At 36.5% G+C, this 22,739-nt stretch overlaps 1 protein-coding gene across 2 annotated transcripts in view; it reads left to right on the top strand.

Annotated features, from left to right (window-relative positions):
- Nucleotides 1-22,739, top strand: part of LOC123561469 (uncharacterized) — a 66,386-nt gene that overhangs the window by 27,188 nt on the left and 16,459 nt on the right. For both annotated transcript variants that reach the window (XM_045353858.2, XM_045353859.2), the window contains exons 19-36: nucleotides 7,830-7,933; nucleotides 9,289-9,512; nucleotides 10,247-10,392; nucleotides 10,861-10,981; nucleotides 11,236-11,381; nucleotides 11,681-11,850; nucleotides 12,088-12,263; nucleotides 12,967-13,056; nucleotides 14,298-14,457; nucleotides 15,037-15,135; nucleotides 15,883-16,054; nucleotides 16,402-16,456; nucleotides 17,088-17,242; nucleotides 18,484-18,623; nucleotides 19,243-19,388; nucleotides 19,848-20,040; nucleotides 21,049-21,201; nucleotides 22,450-22,609. In XM_045353858.2, coding sequence (XP_045209793.2) covers nucleotides 7,830-7,933; nucleotides 9,289-9,512; nucleotides 10,247-10,392; nucleotides 10,861-10,981; nucleotides 11,236-11,381; nucleotides 11,681-11,850; nucleotides 12,088-12,263; nucleotides 12,967-13,056; nucleotides 14,298-14,457; nucleotides 15,037-15,135; nucleotides 15,883-16,054; nucleotides 16,402-16,456; nucleotides 17,088-17,242; nucleotides 18,484-18,623; nucleotides 19,243-19,388; nucleotides 19,848-20,040; nucleotides 21,049-21,201; nucleotides 22,450-22,609 — 2,610 coding nt within the window. The remainder of the gene's footprint in view (nucleotides 1-7,829; nucleotides 7,934-9,288; nucleotides 9,513-10,246; nucleotides 10,393-10,860; nucleotides 10,982-11,235; nucleotides 11,382-11,680; nucleotides 11,851-12,087; nucleotides 12,264-12,966; nucleotides 13,057-14,297; nucleotides 14,458-15,036; nucleotides 15,136-15,882; nucleotides 16,055-16,401; nucleotides 16,457-17,087; nucleotides 17,243-18,483; nucleotides 18,624-19,242; nucleotides 19,389-19,847; nucleotides 20,041-21,048; nucleotides 21,202-22,449; nucleotides 22,610-22,739) is intronic.

The following is a 22,739-nucleotide window of genomic DNA, read 5'->3' as shown; positions in this document are numbered from 1 at the left end:
CAGTTGGTCTGCAGTTTGCAGTTCTCAGTTCACGTTTTCAAATGCGATCTGCAAACTGGAAAAGTAAAGAAGAAATAAAAAATCTTGAAATGGAGCTTCTCAATCTTGCAGAATTTTTTCCAATGAATTTAGTAACATTTTTATGGAGGAGGCGCCCATATCAATTACCGGTGACGAATATAGATAAGCTTAAATATAAACAATGAAAACATGTAGAAGTTATAGCATGTTTGTCACGGGATGTAACATTTCATGTTCTTTAAACTTAATAGTGACGTACGCCGCGCATAGCGGGGAAACTAATACTTTTCCCTGGCGGTATCGTCTGCTGTTTAATTGAATTGGATATCCTCGGCAATGAACGTGTTATTACGAATATTAACGGAGATGTCCGAGGCACTTCATCATTGCCCGTACAGTCTTTGTGAATTCTTGTCATGTAGGTTACATTCTACCAATTCAATTCCTTATTTATTTCATATTAATAACAAAACATTCAGACCTCATTTTCAGCACTTTAGAGCATTTCAATGATATGAAAACCATATATGGTCATTTAGTATAACATGTCTTCTTATCAAAAATAGAAAAATATTGACATGTTTTATGTTGTATATAAGAAAAATAATCTGTTCTGAGAAACATCACCCTCTAAAAATGCCCCCATGAAAACAGCCGTTTAGCAATTACGCGTAGGTAGACATTTTTCGCAAAGAATAAAACTTATTCCAGGAAATTTACAATGAAAATGGTCTAGATCTATTCTCAATACAATAAGCAATAAACATAAGCCAAAAATTTAACTGTCACCTCCTCATGTCACTCATTATACCAGACTTCATCCATAGCATGGAACTACATTTTGGACTACTTCACACGTAACACTGAGTAGTCACTTCCGGTTTGGTGTAATCCGTCCTGTAAGACCAATCTTCTTGGTTTGTTTTATGAGTATAAAGGAGAGCTAGAATGAGAGAAAGAAATTCACTGGTGTTCTCTTAGTACCTTTTACTGCCAAATTCCTTCTACGCTCAGAGTAGTTAATGTACTCTTACGAGCAATACAGAAAAATTCATAGAAAACTGAATTAAAATCATTTATAATTCTTATGATTACTTCAATTAATTCACCAGTCGGTGTGGCAAGGAATATTTTGAAATATCTTTAATATTGTAGTTTGTATTTCTTTACAGAGCGCGTGAATTTTTTTTTTTTTTTTTGTTTTTTTTTGTGAAAACTTTGTATTATTTTATCTTTATTTTATCAGTTGATATATATTGTGACATGTTTCAATGTAAAGACATTTACACCTATTATAAGGTCTACAGCCAAGTATGGCCTAATGTAACTCTTGAATGGCTTAAAGCCCAACTCGTTTACTGTCATGATGTTATAACATTTTTTCTTATGGAATGTTTTTAACTCAAATACATTTCTATTGTATTTAGGACTTATTAAAAGGTCATAAAACACATGAACTGACATATAAAAAATAAAATAAAAAAATCTTGTGCAGCTTTTGCAGTAGTGCGTTGTTCCTGTAAAATAATCCAGCTTTACATTGTGTGATTTCTATTACAGTACATGTGTGTATATCATTTCAGTTTTAAACAAAAATTATATTGCCCTTTGTAAATAAAATCAACGAAAGATTAATTGTAAGATTAATTAAAGAACTGTTTCATTTGACGGAATTTGCCCGGATATTGAAGTAACTAGCCGGAATGTTCAAGTCACTGTCAGCCCACTCAAAAATGCTCATCTCACGTCTGACTATAGCTCACCTGACTTTGGATTATTTCTGACATATAAAATATTCAGATTGTAACCTACAGGTCAATGCAAGCTTGACATATCTGCGTCGAAGCCTGTATTGATTGTCCAGTCAGAGAGAGAGGCTAATTTTGCGATGAACTGCACCTGAGACGGGCTAATTTTGCCATGAACTTTACCTATTTCTAACTTTCTGAAACAGAACAATTTGATAAATAGTAACGAATATTAACGAAAGTAGTCCACACACAAGCAAAGTACGCAGTCGTATTCTGACAGTGTTTAAAGCGAAATATACTTGACCTATTGTACAAAATATTCATAGATAGTGTCATATAAAGAAGAAAGTCCGTATAATCTCGTCCCTGGCAAAACCAGCATATTACATACATCTGCTAATAAAATACCAACATTTAACACCATTCTTGCCGCCGCCTTCGGATATGTCCAAAGGTAGCACTGGAATGGCTCATCGACAGACCCGTTTTATTGTCTTGGTATTATAATGAAATATGACATAAGAAATCTGCAAACGGTCAGTACTAGAGCCTGGGCTTTGATCTTGGCTTAGAAACATTACTTTATAAATCTTGTTTGGTTTAATGTAAGTGGGGCTTTGATATGTGCAGGTGTCTAATACTTTTAGAGATTTTATCTATTTGTGCCATTGATAAGTAATTTGAATTAAATTGTCCATAACTAATTGGAACGACGACATTTTTTGTCGCAGTCGCAATTATGCACTCGGCACTAAGACCTGCATGATTGGTCAACATACCTTAAATGGTCGTAAGAAGAGAGTTGTGTTGTTTGTCTGTGCAAACTGTAACCAATCAAAGTGTTTAAATGATCAAATGGGGCTAAAGTGATTGAATATATGTCTCGCAATTTTCTTTAAAAATATATGGACATTAAACAATAAATGTCAAATGATTTAGTTGTCTCCTTTATTTGTTTTAATGTCATTTTTTACCAGTTCCAAATGATCGCTAATCAAAGTTCAATGCATTATTCACAATTTTAATTGTAAACCGCATATACATTATGACAGAGAATGTTTAAATTCCAGTGATTAATCCTTTTTTGTATTGTATTAAAACCCGCTAACTTCAGGCCGTCTTTACGTATCTTTAGAGAACATCAATTTTTCCTACAACAACTTTTCAGAAAAGCTCTGTTACAAATGATAATAACAAGAAAATGGGGGTTGGATATTCCTATTAAAATGCCTGCCAGTTGTGGTCTGCTACCCTTAAAATAGCGCATATTTGCTCTAGTCCGCACAATAAACATTTACTTCCAGTTTCGATCTGCAAAACTTGCCATGTGGGGTGTATGAAAATGTGAACTGTCTCATTCCATGTAGAATGTATTCCAGTAGTGCAAACGTGTGATTTATTAAAGCACTCGTTCTACACGAATGTGCCCAAATAAAATGGGTAAATTAGGTACCATTTATTATGGACTGCTATCGAATATACCACGAACATTTTAATATAACATATAATGTATATGACTCTGATTAGAGTAATTTGAAATTATTATTATTATACCATGTTTATATATAGTCCTTTTCATGATAAGCCCGTTTAAAGGCGTTTTACATAGCACAAACGCAGCCACTCTGGTCGCGAACGATCTCACCAGATGAAGAGCGAGATCCCTCAGAGCAGATGGAGAGAAATCGTGTATTTAGATACAGACTCTTTGTGGAAAGACAGACTGGTGCTTTGATATACCTTGTGCATAGCAATGACACTTTAGAAGCCTTCTTTTAGTAGAAGAACCGGTACAGGTCGCTTAGTCAGACCAGCTTACAGTTTACAATTTCGATTCGGATAAAGTGACTGCAGCTGAGGGACCATAACCTCTTTTAAGCAAAAACTTACTAAGTACGAAATTCTAGGCCTAAGAGTATAATGTTCCAATATACTTTAAAATTTATTTTAAATATTGAACTGCAGACCAGTTTGCAGTTCGCAATTCGAATCGTGAACTGCGAACTGCAGACCAGTTTGCAGTTCGCAATTCGAATTATGAACTACGAATTTCGAACTGCGAACTGAGAACTGCAGATCAGTTTGCAGTTCGCAATTTGAATTATGAACTACGAATTGCGAACTGCGAACTGAGAACTGCAGACCAGTTTGCAATTCGTAGTTTGAATCGAAAACTAGGAGCCGCAGACTTGCCGGCACTTTGCAGTTCTAATGAAGAGGGAGGAAGTGCAGACCATTAACATTAATGAGCCGTGCCATGAGAAAACCAACATAGTGGGTGTGCGACTAGCATGGATCCAGACCAGCCTGCGCATCCGCGCAGTCTGGTCAGGATCCATGCTGTTCGCTTTTAAAGCCTACTGCAATTAGAGAAACCATTAGCGAATAGCATGGATCCTGACCTGATTGCGCGGATGCGCAAGCTGGTCTGGATCCATGCTGGTCGCAAACCCACTAAGTTGATTTTTTCATGGCACGGCTCAAAATGTTATATTTAGCAAACACTGACCTATTACATTAAAATATAAGAGTAACCTTCAAATTCACTTTCATTTTGAATCTTGAATTGCAAACCAGTTTCAGTTCGAATTCGAATCGCGAACTGCAGACCAGTTTGCAGATCGCAATTCGAAACGCGAACTGCAAACTGCAGACTAGTTTGCAGTTCGCAATTCGAATCGCGAACTGCAGACCAGTTTGCAGTTCGCAATTCGAAACACAAACTTCGAACTATAGACCAACTGTGAAATGCGCAAGAAAGTGCTGCTCAGACTGCACTTTGAAATTTTTATTGTAATCAGCCGACAAGATTGCAGTTTGCAATTTGGAACGCAAACTGCGGACCAGTTTGCAGTTCGCAGGTGGAAACGCGAAATGCGAACTGCAGACTAATTATGAAATGCATTCTTGCCCGCAATGCGCTGGACAGTGCTGATCAGACTGCTCTTTGAAATTTGATTCGTAAATTGTAGCCCAGTTTACAGTTTGCAATACGAATCCCGAACTGAAGAGCAGTTTGCAGTTCGAATTCGAATCGCGAACTGCAGACCAGTTTGCAGTTCGCAATTCGAATCGCGAACTGCGAACTGCGAACTGCAGACCAGTTTGCAGTTCGCAATTCGAAACGCGAACTGCGAACTGCAGACCAGTTTGCAGATCGCAATTGGAAACACAAACTGAGAACTATAGACCAACTGTGAAATGCATTCTTGTCTGCAATGCGCAAGAAAGTGCTGATCAGACTGCACTTTGAAATTTTTATTGTAATCAGCAGACAAGATTGCAGTTTGCAATTTGGAACGCGAACTGCGGACCAGTTTGAAGATCGCAGTTTGAAACGCGAAATGCGAACTGCAGACTAATTATGAAAAGCATTCTTGTCTGCAATGAGCTGGAAAGTGCTGATCAGACTGCACTTTGAAATTTGAATCGTAAATTGTGTCCGAGTTTACAATTCGAAATACGAATCCCGAACTGCAGACCAGTTTGCAGTTCGCAATTCAGATCGCGAACTGCGAACTGCAGACCAGTTTGCAGTTCGCAATTCGAAACGCGAACTGCGAACTACAGACCAGTTTGCAGTTCACAATTGGAAACACAAACTGCAAACTATAGACCAACTGTGAAATGCATTCTTGTCTGCAATGCGCAAGAAAGTGCTGATCTGACTGCACTTTGAAATTTTTATTGTAATCAGCAGACAAGATTGCAGTTTGCAATTTGGAACGCGAACCGCGGACCAGTTCGAAGTTGGAAACGCGAAATGAGAACTGCAGACTAATTATCAAATGCATTCTGGTCCGCAATGCGCTGGACAGTGCTGATCAGACTGCACTTTGAAATTTGAATCGTAAACTGCAGATTAGTTTGCAGTTCGCAACACAAATCGCGAACTGCAGACCAGTTTGCAGTTCGCAGTTCAAAACGCGAACTGCAGACCAACTGTGAAATGCATTTTTGTCTGCAATGCGCAGGACAGTGTTGATCAGACTGCACGTTGAAATTTGAATCGTAAACTGCAGACTAGTTTGCAGTTCGCAACACGAATCGCGAACTGCAGACCAGTTTGCAGTTCGCAATTTGAAACGCGAACTGCAGACCAACCGTGAAATGCATTCTTGTCTGCAATGCGCAGGACAGTGTAGATCAGACTGCACGTTGACATTTGAATCGTAAAGTGCAGACCAGTTTACAGTTTGCAATTCGAATCGCGAACTGCAGACCAGTTTGCAGTTCGCAATTCGCAATTCGAATCGCGAACTGCGAACTGCGAACTGCAGACCAGTTTGCAGTTCGCAATTCGAAACGCGAACTGCGAACTGCGAACTGCAGACCAACTTAACTGATATTTGTAGTATTACATACATGTATCAGACTGCTAAATATATTATGTTTGTCGTTCTCCATTGACCTGCAGTTTGTTAATATGATATGCCGCCATCCATTATTCACTGTATAAGTACGGAAATGATGCTTATGTTGTTTACTTGATGTAAACCTAAGTTGGAAAATAAAGTTTGAAAGATAGTACAGACAAAACTGTGTAACGTTTTGATTAAAATTCATGCCTTAAGTAATTAAGCGGTTTGTCAGAGGTCACTCTAGTAGCCTCGGTTGTTTTACTGTTATATCACATTGGTATTATTGGTGATTTCATTGTCATGTCACTCTGGTAACCTCGGTGATTTTACTGTTATATCACATTGGTATCATTGGTGATTTCATTGTCATGTCACTCCGGTGACATGGGTGATTTTACTGTTATATCACATTGGTATTATTGGTGATTTCATTGTCATGTCACTCCGGTGACCTCGGTGGTTTGACTGTTATATCACATTGGTATTTTTGGTGATTTCATTGTCATGTCACTCCGGTAACCTCGATGGTTTTACTGTTATATTACATTGGTGTTATAAGTGATTTTTTTGTCATGTCACTCCGGTAACCTCGGTGGTTTCACTGTTATATCATGTTATGTCACTCCGGTAACCTCCGTGGTTTCACTGTTATACCACATTGGTATTACTGGTGATTTCATTGCCATGTCACTCCGGTAACCTCGGTGGTGTCACTGTTATATCACGTTGGTATTAATGGGGATTTCATTGTCATGTCACTCCGGTAACCTCGGTGGTGTCACTGTTATATCACGTTGTTATTATCGGTGATTTCATTGTCATGTCACTCCGGTAACCTCGGTGGTGTCACTGTTATATCACGTTGTTATTATCGGTGATTTCATTGTCATGCCACTCCGGTAACCTCGGTGGTGTCACTGTTATATCACGTTGGTATTATCGGTGATTTCATTGTCATGTCACTCCGGTAACCTCGTGGTCCGTTAACACGTGGTAAGCGTGATTTCATGTCAGTCACTCGACCGTGGTGTACTTTAACACGTTGTAATCGTATTTCATTGTCATGTCACTCCGGTAACCTCGGTGGTGTCACTGTTATATCACGTTGTTATTATCGGTGATTTCATTGTCATGTCACTCCGGTAACCTCGGTGGTGTCACTGTTATATCACTATTATCGGTGATTTCATTGCCATGTCACTCCGGTAACCTCGGTGGTGTCACTGTTATATCACGTTGTTATTATCGGTGATTTCATTGCCATGTCACTCCGGTAACCTCGATGGTGTCACTGTTATATCACGTTGGTATTATCGGTGATTTCATTGTCATGTCACTCCGGTAACCTCGGTGGTGTCACTGTTATATCACATTGTTATTATCGGTGATTTCATTGTCATGTCACTCCGGTAACCTCGGTGGTGTCACTGTTATATCACGTTGGTATTATCGGTGATTTCATTGTCATGTCACTCCGGTAACCTCGGTGGTGTCACTGTTATATCACATTGTTATTATTGGTGATTTGATTGTCATGTCACTCCGGTAGCCTCGGTGGTGTCACTGTTATATCACATTGTTATTATCGGTGATTTCATTGTCACGTCACTCCGGTTTCCAAACAATTTCAGGAAATATTTTTGAATATTTGTAACGTTTCTTTCCATTTTCTGGCAACAAGTGTTTTTTATTGCAGGTATCCACTGTAATGTAAGCCGGTTCGTTATACCAAAAGGTGTCACTGTCCTAGTGTCACGGTACAACGGTTCTACCGGAGGAGTGTTTGACGTGACAGCACAGGTTTGCGTTTACTTTCTTGACGTTTGTGTAAGTTATGAGTTAGGTCCATGTTTCGGAAAAAAAATTGAACATCACCAAATCTTAGAAAGAAAGTATTGTTTTACAAGAAAATTAAATAGCATATGAATCATGTATAGTATTCTACAAAACCTTAGTCAATTTACTCATATATGCATTGAATTCTGGAAGAAGGGGCCACGCTTCTGGACAATTCAGCGCCTTTAAAAAGCTCACCATTTTAAAAAGCTTGTACATGTCTTCGTTTTGATGCTTTTGCAACAATGTACCAGAGTTTAAACTTAACATAATTAGGTAAAACATCTTTTTTGACAATTGTTTACATTTATTTCTTTACAAACAAATGGCATTCTTTTTAAAGGGGGACAACTCCTTTAGAATATTTGAAGTATCCATTTCTATGGGACAGAACAGTAAAACATGTATTGGACAGATAAACTGTTTGTCAAGATGCTGTTCGTTTACTAATAATTTCTGTTGTTTTGTGATATACTGCTAAACCTTAAAGTTTATTTATATTAGCAAGCGGAACTCAATATTTTCGACTCATATAGAATAAGGATTCTCATTTTAGAGTATTTGAGGATAGGTCTGGTATATTTATGCTCAATATGTAAAGCACCAACAAGGGAACTCACATCTGAAAAAATGATGGGAGATGAAAAATTATGAAAAGGAGATTAGATTGAATGTTCGACTACATTTGCAAAACCGTATTATGCACACTTGTACCAAGTAGAGGACTTTACGTAATGTGTATGGAGATGTAACTGGTTGACATCAGTAAACTTTTCTGAAGTCAACTGTGTAAACAAACAGATATAATACCGTTTAACCGTACCAATCACTTTACGAAGGTTTGATCAATTTCTAGATGTAATATTGCGTGCATTTAATTAGGTGCGTGAGATTTCTGAAAAGAAATAAACTTTCAGTTTTATGACATTTTCGTATTGGTTAGTGTTTATTAGTATGCATTTATGAACTTAAATCGGTCAATAGTATGGTTAATGGACATTTGAAGACCTGTGACAGGCTTCCCGTAAGCAGGGAATTTTTATACAATGTATTTAAACCTTTTGGTAAAGGGGGTTACCCCTAGCTGCTAGGCTTGGATAAAAATTGCTGATGGGTAAAAACGTTCTATTTTCTTTGGCCACCTTTGTCTTTTATAGTCATATCTAAATTCAGTTTGGTTTTATCTGTTTATAATATTCAGATTCATAGCTTTATATACTTTTCAAATACAATGAAAAGATATAAGCCTTTGAAAACTTTAGCGAATGAAATTTTGCAAACGTTATAAATCCATGTTACACAAATATCTCAATTTACAGGAAGTTCAAATTGATGGTTATTTAGACGCGGTAGGTGCCGGATTCAGAGGTGCAGCAACTTCAAATGTGTCGGGTATTGGTGGAACGCAAGGCGAGACTTACAGCGGTGCCGGCAAGATATCCATTCAGCAGAATAATGGTGGTGGCGGTGGAGGTTCCGGGGGAAACACGTTAAAAGATGGCACGGGACGATCAGGAGGGGGAGGGGGATATGGAAGTGCTGGGTATGTTGAAAATGAGACATGGAAACATCTTTTGATATATGGGGTGATGTAAAACAGGTAAACTACGTAAGTTTGCGTTGATTCACAGTTTTTTCTTCTTATTTTAAATCTACAAAATTCTTACCAAAAAACACAAATTACATCTCCATAGAAGTACTTCCACGTAAAAACAGTCCTTTCTTTGCTGGTACACATGTAATATGTAATCAAGTAATACACGTGACTAACGCAGTTCATACCTTTTCTCATATTTCACAGACTATACAAGTTTTCATTTAAAAACATACTCACTAAGGTAGAAACCTGTTATGACAGTCGGCAATTACCGTACAATTACGTATTCTTTTATTCTATTCGGCACTATTTGGCACTCTTCGGCCGTAACTGAAATTTGTTTCCATGTTTCAACAACGCCACTTTTCCATTCACGGGTTTAGTAATATGTAATCCGCGGAGCGTGTTCAGCCAGAGAGTCGCCTCAATTAAGAAAGAATAATTTTAACGTCAGAGGTTATTTCTAAGGTCACGGAGTTTGATTGGCCAGTTTGTAATGATAACAGTTTTCGAGGTCAATTGCTCAGTCAAGTGTGACTTACCAATTCTAAGTGTTCCTTCTAGAAGGAACCATAACTGACGTACGAAAAACAGGTTATTACTTCCAAAGATAGAGTAAGTAATGTATTGGGAATGGGTACGTAAAGTAAATCGACTGTTAACATTACTCTCGACTTCAGATTCGGGGGCATCAAAGTTGTAGGAGACAGGATTGGTCTTGGATCAGGTGGACGTATGTATGGAGATACAGATCTTAACACACTGTACAGGGGCTCTGGTGGAGGCAGTGGCGGAAATGCAAAAGACCTTACTACAAATCCACCTGGTTGGTTGTTTTAAAAGCTATGTATGTTTCTGACTCAAGAAAAGCATACAAATATGATGATATGTCTAAAATTCTGTCTTACGACTGAGTATATGAAATATAGAAAATTTGCGTAGTGTAAACGCGAGATTTAAACGTCATAAACTAGCTAAAAACAGTTGCCTCCATATCTTGCTAAGTGACAGTTTTATGACGGTGCCCATTTGTATGCAGCTATTGAGTGATATGTTTGATCTTTTGTGCTTATGGTTTATGCTTATGGTATTTCCTTTCACATTGCGTATATTAACGTTGTATTGTTGTTTCGTGTTAACATATATAAGTAACAAGTTAAAGCGTAGCAAAAGAACTACTTGTCCTATAACTTCCAGTAAGATATGATAAATCTGAGGTATAAAATACTAAATGTATTGAAATCGACGTAACTGAATCGAATGTTCTATAAAACATTTTGTAACGTAAATACAGGCGGACACGGTGGCAACGGGGGTGGAGCTGTGAAAATTATTGCCGAGAGATCGATTGTCATCACCGGTGTGATTTCAGTAGCAGGGGAAAATGGACAAGGTGACATACCTGCCGGAAGTGGGTATGCATGTTTCCTTACCATATCTGTCAGAAATGCATATAAATTGTTTTTGCACTGATTAATACTAACGAACCTTAATTTTGAATTGATTTGAAATTGTATTTAAGAACTGTTGACGCGAGCTTTTAATATTTAACTTTGCAGTCTTCTTTTGGTTATAACAGATGTTTGACTCGGACAGCTATGTATCTTTATTTGGCAAGTCCATCAAATTGTGATTACGTGTATCGTTTACATAATATGCGTTATTTTAGATGTATGGGATGTCCAGATTCCTGCGATTTGAAGAGCCCTGTCCGTTGCCTTGGTAATAGTACTACTGCTTGCTGGGATATGTCAGGACCCGGGGGTGGAGGTAGCGGAGGTAGCATATACCTGTCTGCCAAACTTGTTGACATTGGTAAGAATAATATGACATATGTGCCAACGTTTTGTTGTTTCTCAAGTTCTTGCTTATGTTTCACTTTTGACTAAATCTGGTATATATTTTCTATAACAGAGGCTATATTATAATCGTTTCTGATCTACTAGAAAGTGAATGTTCGAAAACTTCGATGGGACTGTCATTTATATGAGTGTAGAAAACGTGTCTCCTTTTTTGTTCCCTGAACTATCATATGTTTTTTCGGACTATGACTTTCTACACAATTAGATTACACGCGAAAGGTTAGTGGAGTTTCTTGTGACTTTGCTTTGTAGGTTATCAGAAGTTATGGGCGATGGGCGGTGATGGAGGAACCGGTGGCAGCCATTGCTGTGGTGGTATGGGTGGGATGGGGCGTATCAGAATCGACTCCCTTATTTTGAAGGGGATTGTGGGCGATAACCACGGTGTCGTTAAGACATCGACATTGCAGGATCAATTTGTGGTAAACCATTTCAATAAATATTATTTTATGTAACTTGCTAAAACTAAGGAATTCTTTTGCTTTTGAAAAGTATTTGCTATGGAGAGATCTGCAAGTTTGTTTAACTTGTAATAATAGTAATTAAAAAAAAATTTAAACCCGTCTTGATTTTCAATATTATTTCAACAAATTGTGTCACATGACTTGTTTATACCAATCAAATGCAATGGGACAAACTATTTTTAAATTACTTTAAAGGATCACAGTCAGTCTGGACAGAAGCAGATTGATTACAGAAACACGGTATATGGGAACGAAGTATTCCGAGGGTGTTTCCGCGATGTTCCGACCAACCGTACTCTAGCTTTTGCCATACCTAGCACATCTGTCACCAGATCTAAAATGACGCCGGACTATTGTAAACAACTCTGCAGGTCTGTAATTTTTATAAGTTTTGAAACAACTTTCCGTTCGCTATAGCATTTATATACAGTTGTAATCTAAAATCTTTTTATTATTAAATCTATATTTATAGTCATTTCCATTTGTCTAGATGTAGTCACATGATCAATGATAAAAACATGTATTGACCTCCAGCTGTGACGTCATAATGGGTTGGCGTAAAAACAAAGCGATGTCGTACACAATTTACTACGTAACATGACCTAAGGCTGCAGATATTTGTATTTAATGTTTATACTTATAAACAGACTGGATTTAATAATAGAACGATTGTTGCCTTTTAGGTTCGGTCGATATGTAGATTTATCGACCTGATAAAAGCAATATCAACCTCTGATATCAAAAACTGCGCCCTTGGTTGCTTTTATCAGGTCGATAAATTCACATATCGACCTCATCAAAAGGCATTAATTGTATAATATCAACATCTTTTAAAGAAAACGATAATAACATGGTTCTCAGAAAATTAAAAAATCGTTTTTGTTTTAACTGTAAAATGGAAATCCAATTAATTTGTATCATAGTAGAAAAGACGGCATTTCAAAACCAGTGCTGATTTTTTTTTTCTTTTATCAGACATTATAGTTCCAAAATAGATAATTTCGATAATTTGAGATTATATATGCCGTCAGCCATAATGTCAGATTTTATTACAATACTATTTTCTTATTGCAGGCAAAGAAACTATAAATATTCTGGTACAGAGGGAACCAATCAATGTTACTGTGACAACCATTTAGATATGAGTAAAAAAGTTCATGATAGGTACAGAATTACATTGATTTGAGTTTAACAGTAAATATTCTCACTGTTTTCTCTAGTGGACTCGGGGTTGCCAGCATTAACAAGTATATGGCACCTGTTGCTTTTAGAGTCAATAAGTCAAAGGTCAAGTAGAGCGAAAGGTCAAGGTCACAGGGGCTTGAACCTTGAAAACGGCTTCCGTCCAATAACTTGATAACCATTTGACGCAGAACATTTGTATTTATTTATTCATTGTTTGACTTATGAAGTAGATGACCACTGCTGTGCATGGGGTCAGTAGATCAAAGGTCAAGGTCATACGGACCTGAAAATTGAAAACTATTTATGCTCGGTACCTTAAGAATCACATGGCCATGAACCTTCAAACTTGAGAGAACGATTGGGCCTAATAAAGCAGAAGACCCTTGCTGTTTGTGTTGTTCGTGGGGTCAGTAAGTCAAAGGTCAAGGACACGGGGTTCTGACCCTTGAAAACCTTTACTACTCAATAACTCGAGAACCACCTGACCCAGTATCTTCAAATTTGATAGCATGGGCTTCTGAAGTTAATGACCACTTTTGTTTTGGGGTTAGTAGGTCAAAGGTCAAGGTAAAAGTGATCACAGGACTGAAAATGGGACAACCCATCAAGGGGGTATACGTGTATTACAAACAGCTCTTGTGTCATATTAATTTTAAAGAACGTTTAAGGCTTAGATAATGCTATGAATTTCCATATTGTCAATGCTTTTACCAGTAGAACAGGGGGAGAAAATTCTCGTATAACCGCAAAATAAGGAACATGTTTGTTGTCATGAGATATTATAAAATATTAGATAAATCTGCTGTCCGTGTTTAATCTTTATGTAGAAATAAATGAGCCGGGCTATGAGAATACCAACACAGTGGCTTTGCGACCACCATGGATCCAGACCAGACTGCGCATCCATGCTATTCGCGTTCAAAGCCTATTGCAATTAGAGAAACCATTAGCGAACAACATGGATCCTGACCAGACTGCGCGGATGCGCAGGCTGGTCTGGATCCATGCTGGTCGTAAAGCCACTATGTTGTTTTTCTCATGGCACGGCTCATATGTTATGTTTAACAACAAATCGGTTTTATTTTCAATAACAAGTATGATATGTTACAATCCAGGATTACAAACATTCAGGAACTGTTATTTTTAACATTCAGAATTATTGTAACAGTCAGTCAAGAATAGTCATAAATTAATACCAGCTTGAAACTCTTATTTTTTAGTGAATGTGGATTAGCCTGTCAGGGTAATCCATTGTGGACTTGTGGTGGCACTAACAGGTTACAAGTATTTGGTCCTCCGCCGGGAGCACCAGCTGTTGGACACAATGTTTTATCAAAATGTCTGCCGTGGTGTGTTACCGCCGACGCTGGTACTGACAATGTAAGATACCAAAGATGTTTTCTTAAGTTACGAAATGGATGTATTATAAATTATGCCAAAGGCGTATTACATGTCCTTCCAAAGATGTATTAAAAGTTGAACAAATGTACAAAAAAATTTATCATAAGATGTGACAAAGATTTGTCATAAATTATGACAAAGATATGCAATAAAGTATGTCAAAATATGTCTTTAACTGAGCCATTGATGTACCAAAGATACGTGATATACTACAACAAAGATATATAACATATTGTGTCAAACATATCTATGATATGTTGTGCAGAGATATATCATTAATTGTGCTAAACATATATAGCAAGTTATTCCAAAGTTCTGTAATAAGTTTTGCTGAAGATCTGTAATATTAGAGCTGTGCTCAAGTTTTCATGAAAGCCTGTTCCAAATATTCACATTAAATGGTTTAAACAACATATCATCAGTCGAGCTAAAGATTAAGTGATACAAAGTACACATGTACAAAGAAGTTCTATATTTTGTGCCAGTGGCCTTATATAAGCTGTGCAGAAGATTTACAATAATCAAATTCATCTAGAAAATATTTTGTTTTTCCTTTAGCCTAAATGGGGACAGTGCATCAACAAGCCACCTAGTGTGACAAGCTGGGATGTGAAGTGTGAATGTAGTCCAGGAAAAACTGGACCAAATTGTGATCAGGTAAGTCAAACGCTGTAGGTCAATTGAAAGTCCCGACAAGTCAACAAATTTACATATTGACCTACACATAAGTAAACCATTGTTATATTATATACAAATTGTGATAACGACGCAAAATGTACCCGTGCGTGCTGTACTCTTGGCCAGTCAAATGCACGTGTTTCAGCAGGGTATGGTATAATTCATAGTGCAACAGATTTTTATTTTGATGCTAGTGTAGAAATTGTTGACAGTTATGAAATGAAAATAAAACTGCAAAAGAGAAAGTGGGTTTATAAAACTCGTAAACCATATTAGGGATAGTAACATTTGCATACACATACGCTTTCAGTCCGGTTGTTGTTTCGTGTTTATTGTTATCGATGCAGAATTTCTGATGAATTTTTGTATAGGTTCAATTTTTTTTCTGAGATTTTATGCATGGTTATTTATAAACGTTCAGATTTTACATCTCGTAGACGTTAATATACCTATAAATGTATGCCAAAGCAATTTTTATAACATACCAAAACTTACGAGTGTAATATATTTGGAAAAGTCTGTACATTCTACAACCTGAAGATTTTTCCTCACATTTTCAGTCAGTACATGTGTTTTATAATTAAAATTTGCTTAGCACAATCTAGTTTTCTTTGCTTTTTAATTTTACCAAATTTTATAAACAGATGAAATAACTTTCTCTATTGCGACAAAATGTCATAATTTAAGAAAACATGCTCCCAAAAGTATTTATGCTTACTGTTCCAGCAATGTCCAGCGTGGACTTATGGGACATCTTGCAGGAGAAACTGCACGTGTAACCAGAGCAACACTGCCATGTGTGACCCAAGTAACGGTGTATGCGCATGCAAACCAGGTTTCCAGGGAAACAGTTGCCAAAACAAATGCCCGGATGGTTACTATGGAGAAGGCTGTACTCGTAAGTATTAATTAATACGTTTAGCAACACGTTGATATGATATTATATTACGCTGTTATGAATATCAGGGGAAACAAGATATCGCAGGTACGGGAAGCCCTTTAATATGTATAATTATTTCCATTAAATAAGCAATATAAAATATTTTCGCAAAATAAAAGAAAATTATAGCAACAAATTCAATGTATTGCTAAAATTACAGCATGAAGTTAATTATAATTTTCAAATGTAAACTGGTTGCTGTACAAGTAATGCCTGCATGGCGGTGTTTTCCTTCACATGATAAAGTATTAAAAGCTTCTAAAGTTTCTAGCACGAGGTGCACGTGTATTTTATTTATTTTGCAGATGCATGTAATTGTTCAAGTAACTCTATTTGCGACCCAGCGACAGGAAATTGTGTGTAGGTGCCATCTGTTGTTATTTATTTCATATCAGTTTCGTCAGACGTAACTGCAGTTTGTATGTTTTACATTAAGTTTATAAACGTATTTTTTAACTTTCCTATAACATATAGTAAAGGTTTAATTTACATGCAATTTACTGAGAATTGTGATAAATCAAGTAATTCTTAAGCGTAAACTTCATTATAAAACTGACTTGTGTAAGGTTGAACTTTGTTTGAACGATTATGATGATTCAAAGTTCTCCTGAAACATTCATAAAATAGGGCTAAAATAATTCCTTTTTGTTCCTAAAGATCCTTTTTCTGAAAATTTACACTTAAATAAATACGTTTTGTCTGGTCTTAAATATGGAGCATTTCTTATAACTTAAATACAGTATTTTTAAAATAGGAATTAACGTTGAATAATTTTTTAATTAAAATATTTTATTAATTTGTTTATGTAAAATGTTCGTTTTTACACACAGCCACGTGTTACAATCTGCTCAGTTAATATAGAGATATTATTATTTTTGTGCAGAAGTTTGTTAAAGGACAAATTTGGGAATCTGCTGTTGTAGGAATGCAAACAAATCCATACTTCTAGCGAGTATGCAGGATGGTATTGATGACCTCGGGTATCTTTCAGGTGTAAGCAAGGTTGGATGGGGCCGCATTGTAATTTCCCATGTCCGAAGAATACATTTGGCGTTAACTGTTCACAAACGTGTACTTCTAGATGTAACCATGGAACATGTAACCCTGTGGATGGCACATGTCAGTGCTATCCTGGATACGAACTTCGTACGTAACAATATATTAATGACACAAAGTTTTCTCTTGACTTTTTTAACATTATTTAAAAGACTCTGATTGCAAGACTGGTATAAGAACTTTCTTAAAATTTCAAAGTACAGTGTTTTTTTTTTATTAGTTTTGAATTTACTTAAAAAAAAAACGAGTTTTATTAACCCTCCCCCATCCCACCCCTACTCTTGTGGAAAACAATACGTTTTCACTTTTGCTATTTATGTCTGGGCGACTAGTCTGAAATAACTATCAGGAAAATATTTTTGTAAAAAAGGCTAATAAGTTAGTGTCCCTGTGTCTAGCAAGCAAGTTTGTAGAAACTGTGTCATAAGGTGGTATTTCCGGATTTGTCTACAGACACATTAGAAGAATATACGCCATGAATAAAACTTGTAAAATGTATTGCATATAATTATTAATTATATCCGTAAAGTATAAAAAGGTGTTCCTGAATAAAAAAAAACCCATATAGTTACAGTCAAAACCTGTTTGCTTGAACTTTACTGTCATTTCAAGAGATGGATTCGGATATTTAAGGCTGACCACAACTAAAAATCCGGCTGATCTTTATTTCATATACAATCCACTTACTTTATAATGATTTTTCGACATTTTCTGGCATATCAGATTTGCAGAGACTTATATTCCTATAAAGAACTATATCGCTATTTTAGAAAAACAAAAAGAAAAGGGGGGTGTTAACTTTTAAATAAGAAAACTAGAGTTCGTTAAATACAACTCGCTGAATTTACTCCTTTTCGCTTCTTTCAGTTTCTCTTTTCGAGATATCAGATTCTGTCGCCACTATTTTTACCCAGCATGCGATAGGGACATGCCGATTTCGACAGAATGCTAAGTGGTATATACTGAAACACAATAGAGTAAAAGAAATCACGAAGGGTACGAGGAAAGGGAGAAAGATTAGCACTATTTATATTTGGACTACTTGTGATTAGACCAGCGGAGGCTTACATTTGATTTGATAGTGATCTGCCTATAATTAATACTTTTCAGATAGAAATTACCTCTGATTTGATGATATGAAAATGCACCCAAACGTTTGGTCATGTGTCTGGAGGTCACATGAATCCTGCTGTTTCATTAGCAATGGCGGTTGCCATGGGAATTACACCTTCCTGTACTACCCTTTGTACAGTAACACATTGTGTTGTTGGCATTGTGACTGCCTTTTGTCAAAAGTTAAACTTTAAAAATGGCATTTCATATAATTTTAGCGTTTTGCGCCCAGCAGTGTGACCCTTACAATTACGGTCAGGATTGCTTACAGCGCTGTGACTGCACGGGCCAAAAATGTGACCCAATATCAGGGCGTTGTCACTGTGATGACGGGTACCAGGGGACAAAATGTGACATGGTAAACATCTTAAACTATTAGAAATCCTAACCTGATGATAGAATCAACAAAATATGTACTTTCGTAGTGTAACTTAATTTATCGGTCAATGGTTTATTTAGTTAACAAATCTGTATAATGTATAAGAGCTACAGCTTTATTGTATTTAATTATTATTTATATTCCATTTTACGTAGAAATACTTCATATGCAGTGGATTTCGTTAAGATAAGTGAAACACATGATATTTCTTTGTCTAAACATAATGTATCATAAGTTGTTTGTATTCAGAAAAAGTTTTCCTTCGACGAATATTCGGATTTATGACGAAATACAAACTCGCAGATGCTTTACCGTGTTAACAAAACTCACAACCTGGTCAAATTTTATTGCTGAACAAATTTCATATACAAATGTATCGATGAAATTTCGTAGAAATAAAGAAAAATCTTTATAGACCATAAACTTTCTATTTAAACAGTTTTGTCTTGAGATTCTAGGATTATAATTTGTTCGAGACTCTACCTTTGAGATTCTAAACACACCTGAACTTCAGAACATGCACACGTAAATATTAAGTTGCAGTACACTATTTATTACGCATTTATGCCAAAATAATCTGGGGCTATTCCATTTTCAGGAGTGTCCATTCGGAACGTATGGAACAAACTGTGCCTCGAAATGTGATTGTAAAAATGGCGCTGGTTGTGATCACGTGACGGGAGAATGTCACTGTGCACCTGGATTCATGAGGGAGAAATGCGAAGCGGCGTGTTCCGCTGGGCAGTAAGTCTGTTCTGCTAAACACTTGTTTTTTTCTGTATAAATACGCGTATACATTTTTATTGTTTAGTATACAAATGCAATACATGTAAATTAAAGACGATACCAGATCATACCATTCATACCTTTAGAGTTAATTCAACAACATCAAAAATACAGTAAAAAAACACAAAACAATATGATTTTATAGGTCACGACGTATAACAATACCTCTGTTCATGTAGGTGATTTTGTCAGTCAACTGCCAAGGTCAAGTCGGCGGTGATACAGAAGCTAAGCACACTGAGACAGCCGTCATCAAAAATTGAAATACTGGTGCTGTTAAATCCAAACAGACATTCAAACAAACAAACACAAACTAACAATTTATTCTTTGAATATACGACGGGCCCTGAGTAATCGTAATTCACTTTTATTGTTTTGTTTGGCGATATTTACGTTACATTTCATATTTCTACACAGATTTGGTGATCATTGTGCCTACACGTGCGCGTGCAATGCCAGTCAGACAGCTGCATGTGACGGTGCCACAGGAAAGTGCGCGTGTAAACCAGGCTATTATGGGAGCAAGTGTGGACTCCAGTGTGGCAGAGGTTATTACGGACCTCAATGCTCACTGAAATGTGCTTGCAGAAATGGTGCAACATGTGACCCTGTAAATATAACAAATCTTTTTAATGGTTTCTGTTTACGAAAATATTTTTATTTCTTGAACCAAGATTTATACATATATTATTGTATAAAGTTCATTTCATGTACACTTCATCGCAACGAATTGGCAAAGAGTTTTTTTTCTAAATTAACCCGACATGTTTCACCTTAATTTAAACTTTCCTATATAAGTTGTAACATAGTTATGATAATGACCTGAAAATAAATTGAAATACTAGTATCGATGAATTATATCTGCTCTTTCTATAGAGGATATATATACACACACATTTTAAACAAACATTTTATAATCGTATACGGTTTTAAAACCAAGTATTAATTATTACTATACAGAAGTCTTTTCATATTGAATTAACTAGACTTGAGTAAAGTAATAAAATGCGCGACCGGCCAAGCAGTTTATCAATGTCATTCAACGAGTTAAAAAAATCCCATGTGGAAAGAAACAAATGTAATATTCTTTTTATCACTTGTAAGCTTTTCCTGCTGAAACATCAAAATGTCTTCTTTCTTTACCAGTTCTATACTAAGTAAATTCGACCAAGGTCTCCTATACTAAAAACGACGCCAACGTCAAAGCTTTATTAGACAAGTGTACTACCAAATTTATCTAATGGTTTTATTCTACTCCCGCGACGTCAAACATGTGATAAAAGTTTATATGAGCCGTGCCGCGAGAAAACCAACATAGTGGGTATGCGACCAGCAAGGATCCAGACCAGCCTGCGCATCCGCGCAGTCTGGTCAGGATCCATGTTGTTCGCTAACAGTTTCTGTAATTGTAATAGGCTTTGAAAGCGAACAGCATGGATCCTGACCAGACTGCGCGGATGCGCAGGCTGGTCTGGATCCTTGCTGGCCGCATACCCACTATGTTGGTTTTCTCATGGCGCGGCTCATATGCTTTTTACGTTTCTTTCTGTCTATCTATCCAATGAATACATTTCCAAGAACTGTCAATGTATACTAATATATTGTTATTTTCATTCAGGTCACTGGGCAATGCAGTTGTGCACCGGGCTTTGTTGGGAACCAATGCGAGACACCTTGCCAACCTGGTCACTATGGCAACAAGTGTCTATTGTCGTGTGACATTAGCTGCAACAGGCAGTGTAATATTGTAGACGGCTCTTGCACTTGTTCAGTATGTTGTTTCCTCCTTGTGTTTTGCAATCATTTATTTCTAATAATCTGGTATTATGCCAGGTAAGTGTGAGGTTGACAGGTCATGCCGTAATCACATTATTTCTTTATTTCCAGAGGAATAATTGCTCCATATTGATATCTCGATTTTGGACATGGCATTTGTTTGTTCTATGTAACTCATGCCACCTTAATTGTGTATTTTTTTTAAATTAAAATAAAATTACACCTTGTTCATGTATGATTTAGCAAGTGAATCAATAAGAACACCGCTTTACATCCAATGTGGTTTCTTTCGGTTGATTATTGCTGGAGTTCTATATTCTCTTTAAAAATATCTACATATTAGCTTAGAGTGTGACATATATGAGCCGCACCATGAGAAAACCAACATAGTGCATTTGCGACTAACATGGATCCTGACCAGACTGCGCGGATGCGCAGGCTGGTCTGGATCCATGATGTTCGCTAACAGTTTCTCTAATTGCAATACGCTTTGATAGCGAACAGCATGGATCCTGACCAGACTGCGCGGATGCGGTCACAAAACGTTGTGTCAGACTTTCATTTTTTTACTCCTTGAATGATGCTTTTCAAATGGCTTGGCACATGTTTATCATAATACGGTAACATTTAAAACACACATTTCGTTAAGATCAAAGGCCAACCAAGTAGCTTCATCTACTCTATATCTTTAGCCTTGATGAAGGATTTTCAAAATGCTTTGCGCAGACAATGAACAGGGCTCATTTTTCAGTCATTTCATATGATATGGCCATATATTACGCAACAATTTACCTTCGTTTAAATGAAGTTGTATGAAGAGACTTTAACCCTTTCCAAAGCAATCTCATGTTTTACTTTTACCTTTTAAAGCATTAGAAAAGAAAGAAAAATGAAAAATTCACACAGATTTTATATCTAAAAGATTAATACTTCGACATATATATATATATATATATATATATTAGAAGTAGCGTTTAGACTTTATAAATTTTGTTTATTGTTTATTGTTTGACGGCTTTTCGTAATTTCTAAAAGATAAATTTTCAGACAAAACATGTTTTGCATTTAGCGTGCATAAACAAAAATATTGCTGAATGAAAATATGACTTCTAATAAATTAGTTATAAAATTAATATGAAAAGCCTCAAATGTAGCCTTGCCATGTACATTATCATTAATACCGCATAGTATACATGTAATAATGAAACAATTTTTACAACCATAACTTATATTTTTTTATCAGAGCGGTCTTGTCTGTCCCTGTCCAGTAAATACCGCCGGCAAAACTACTAAGTGCAACAAAACTTGTTCATGCGTTAATGGTCAGTGTCAGCCGGACAGTGCCACGTGCAAATGTTATTCGGGATGGAAAGGAACTGCATGTGATATACCCTGTGATAAAGGTTTGTGTATTATCAGACTAGTACATTATTGTTGTAGAACAGCTTGGAAATCATTATAAGAGCAGTTGGTAAGTAATGAGTATGTCATGAATTGTTCAGATGAATAACATATTAACTCGAGTACGTCTGC

This window comes from Mercenaria mercenaria, chromosome 10, assembly GCF_021730395.1.
Source record: "Mercenaria mercenaria strain notata chromosome 10, MADL_Memer_1, whole genome shotgun sequence".
Taxonomy (NCBI): domain Eukaryota; kingdom Metazoa; phylum Mollusca; class Bivalvia; order Venerida; family Veneridae; genus Mercenaria; species Mercenaria mercenaria.
This window is presented reverse-complemented; position numbering and strand designations above follow the sequence as displayed.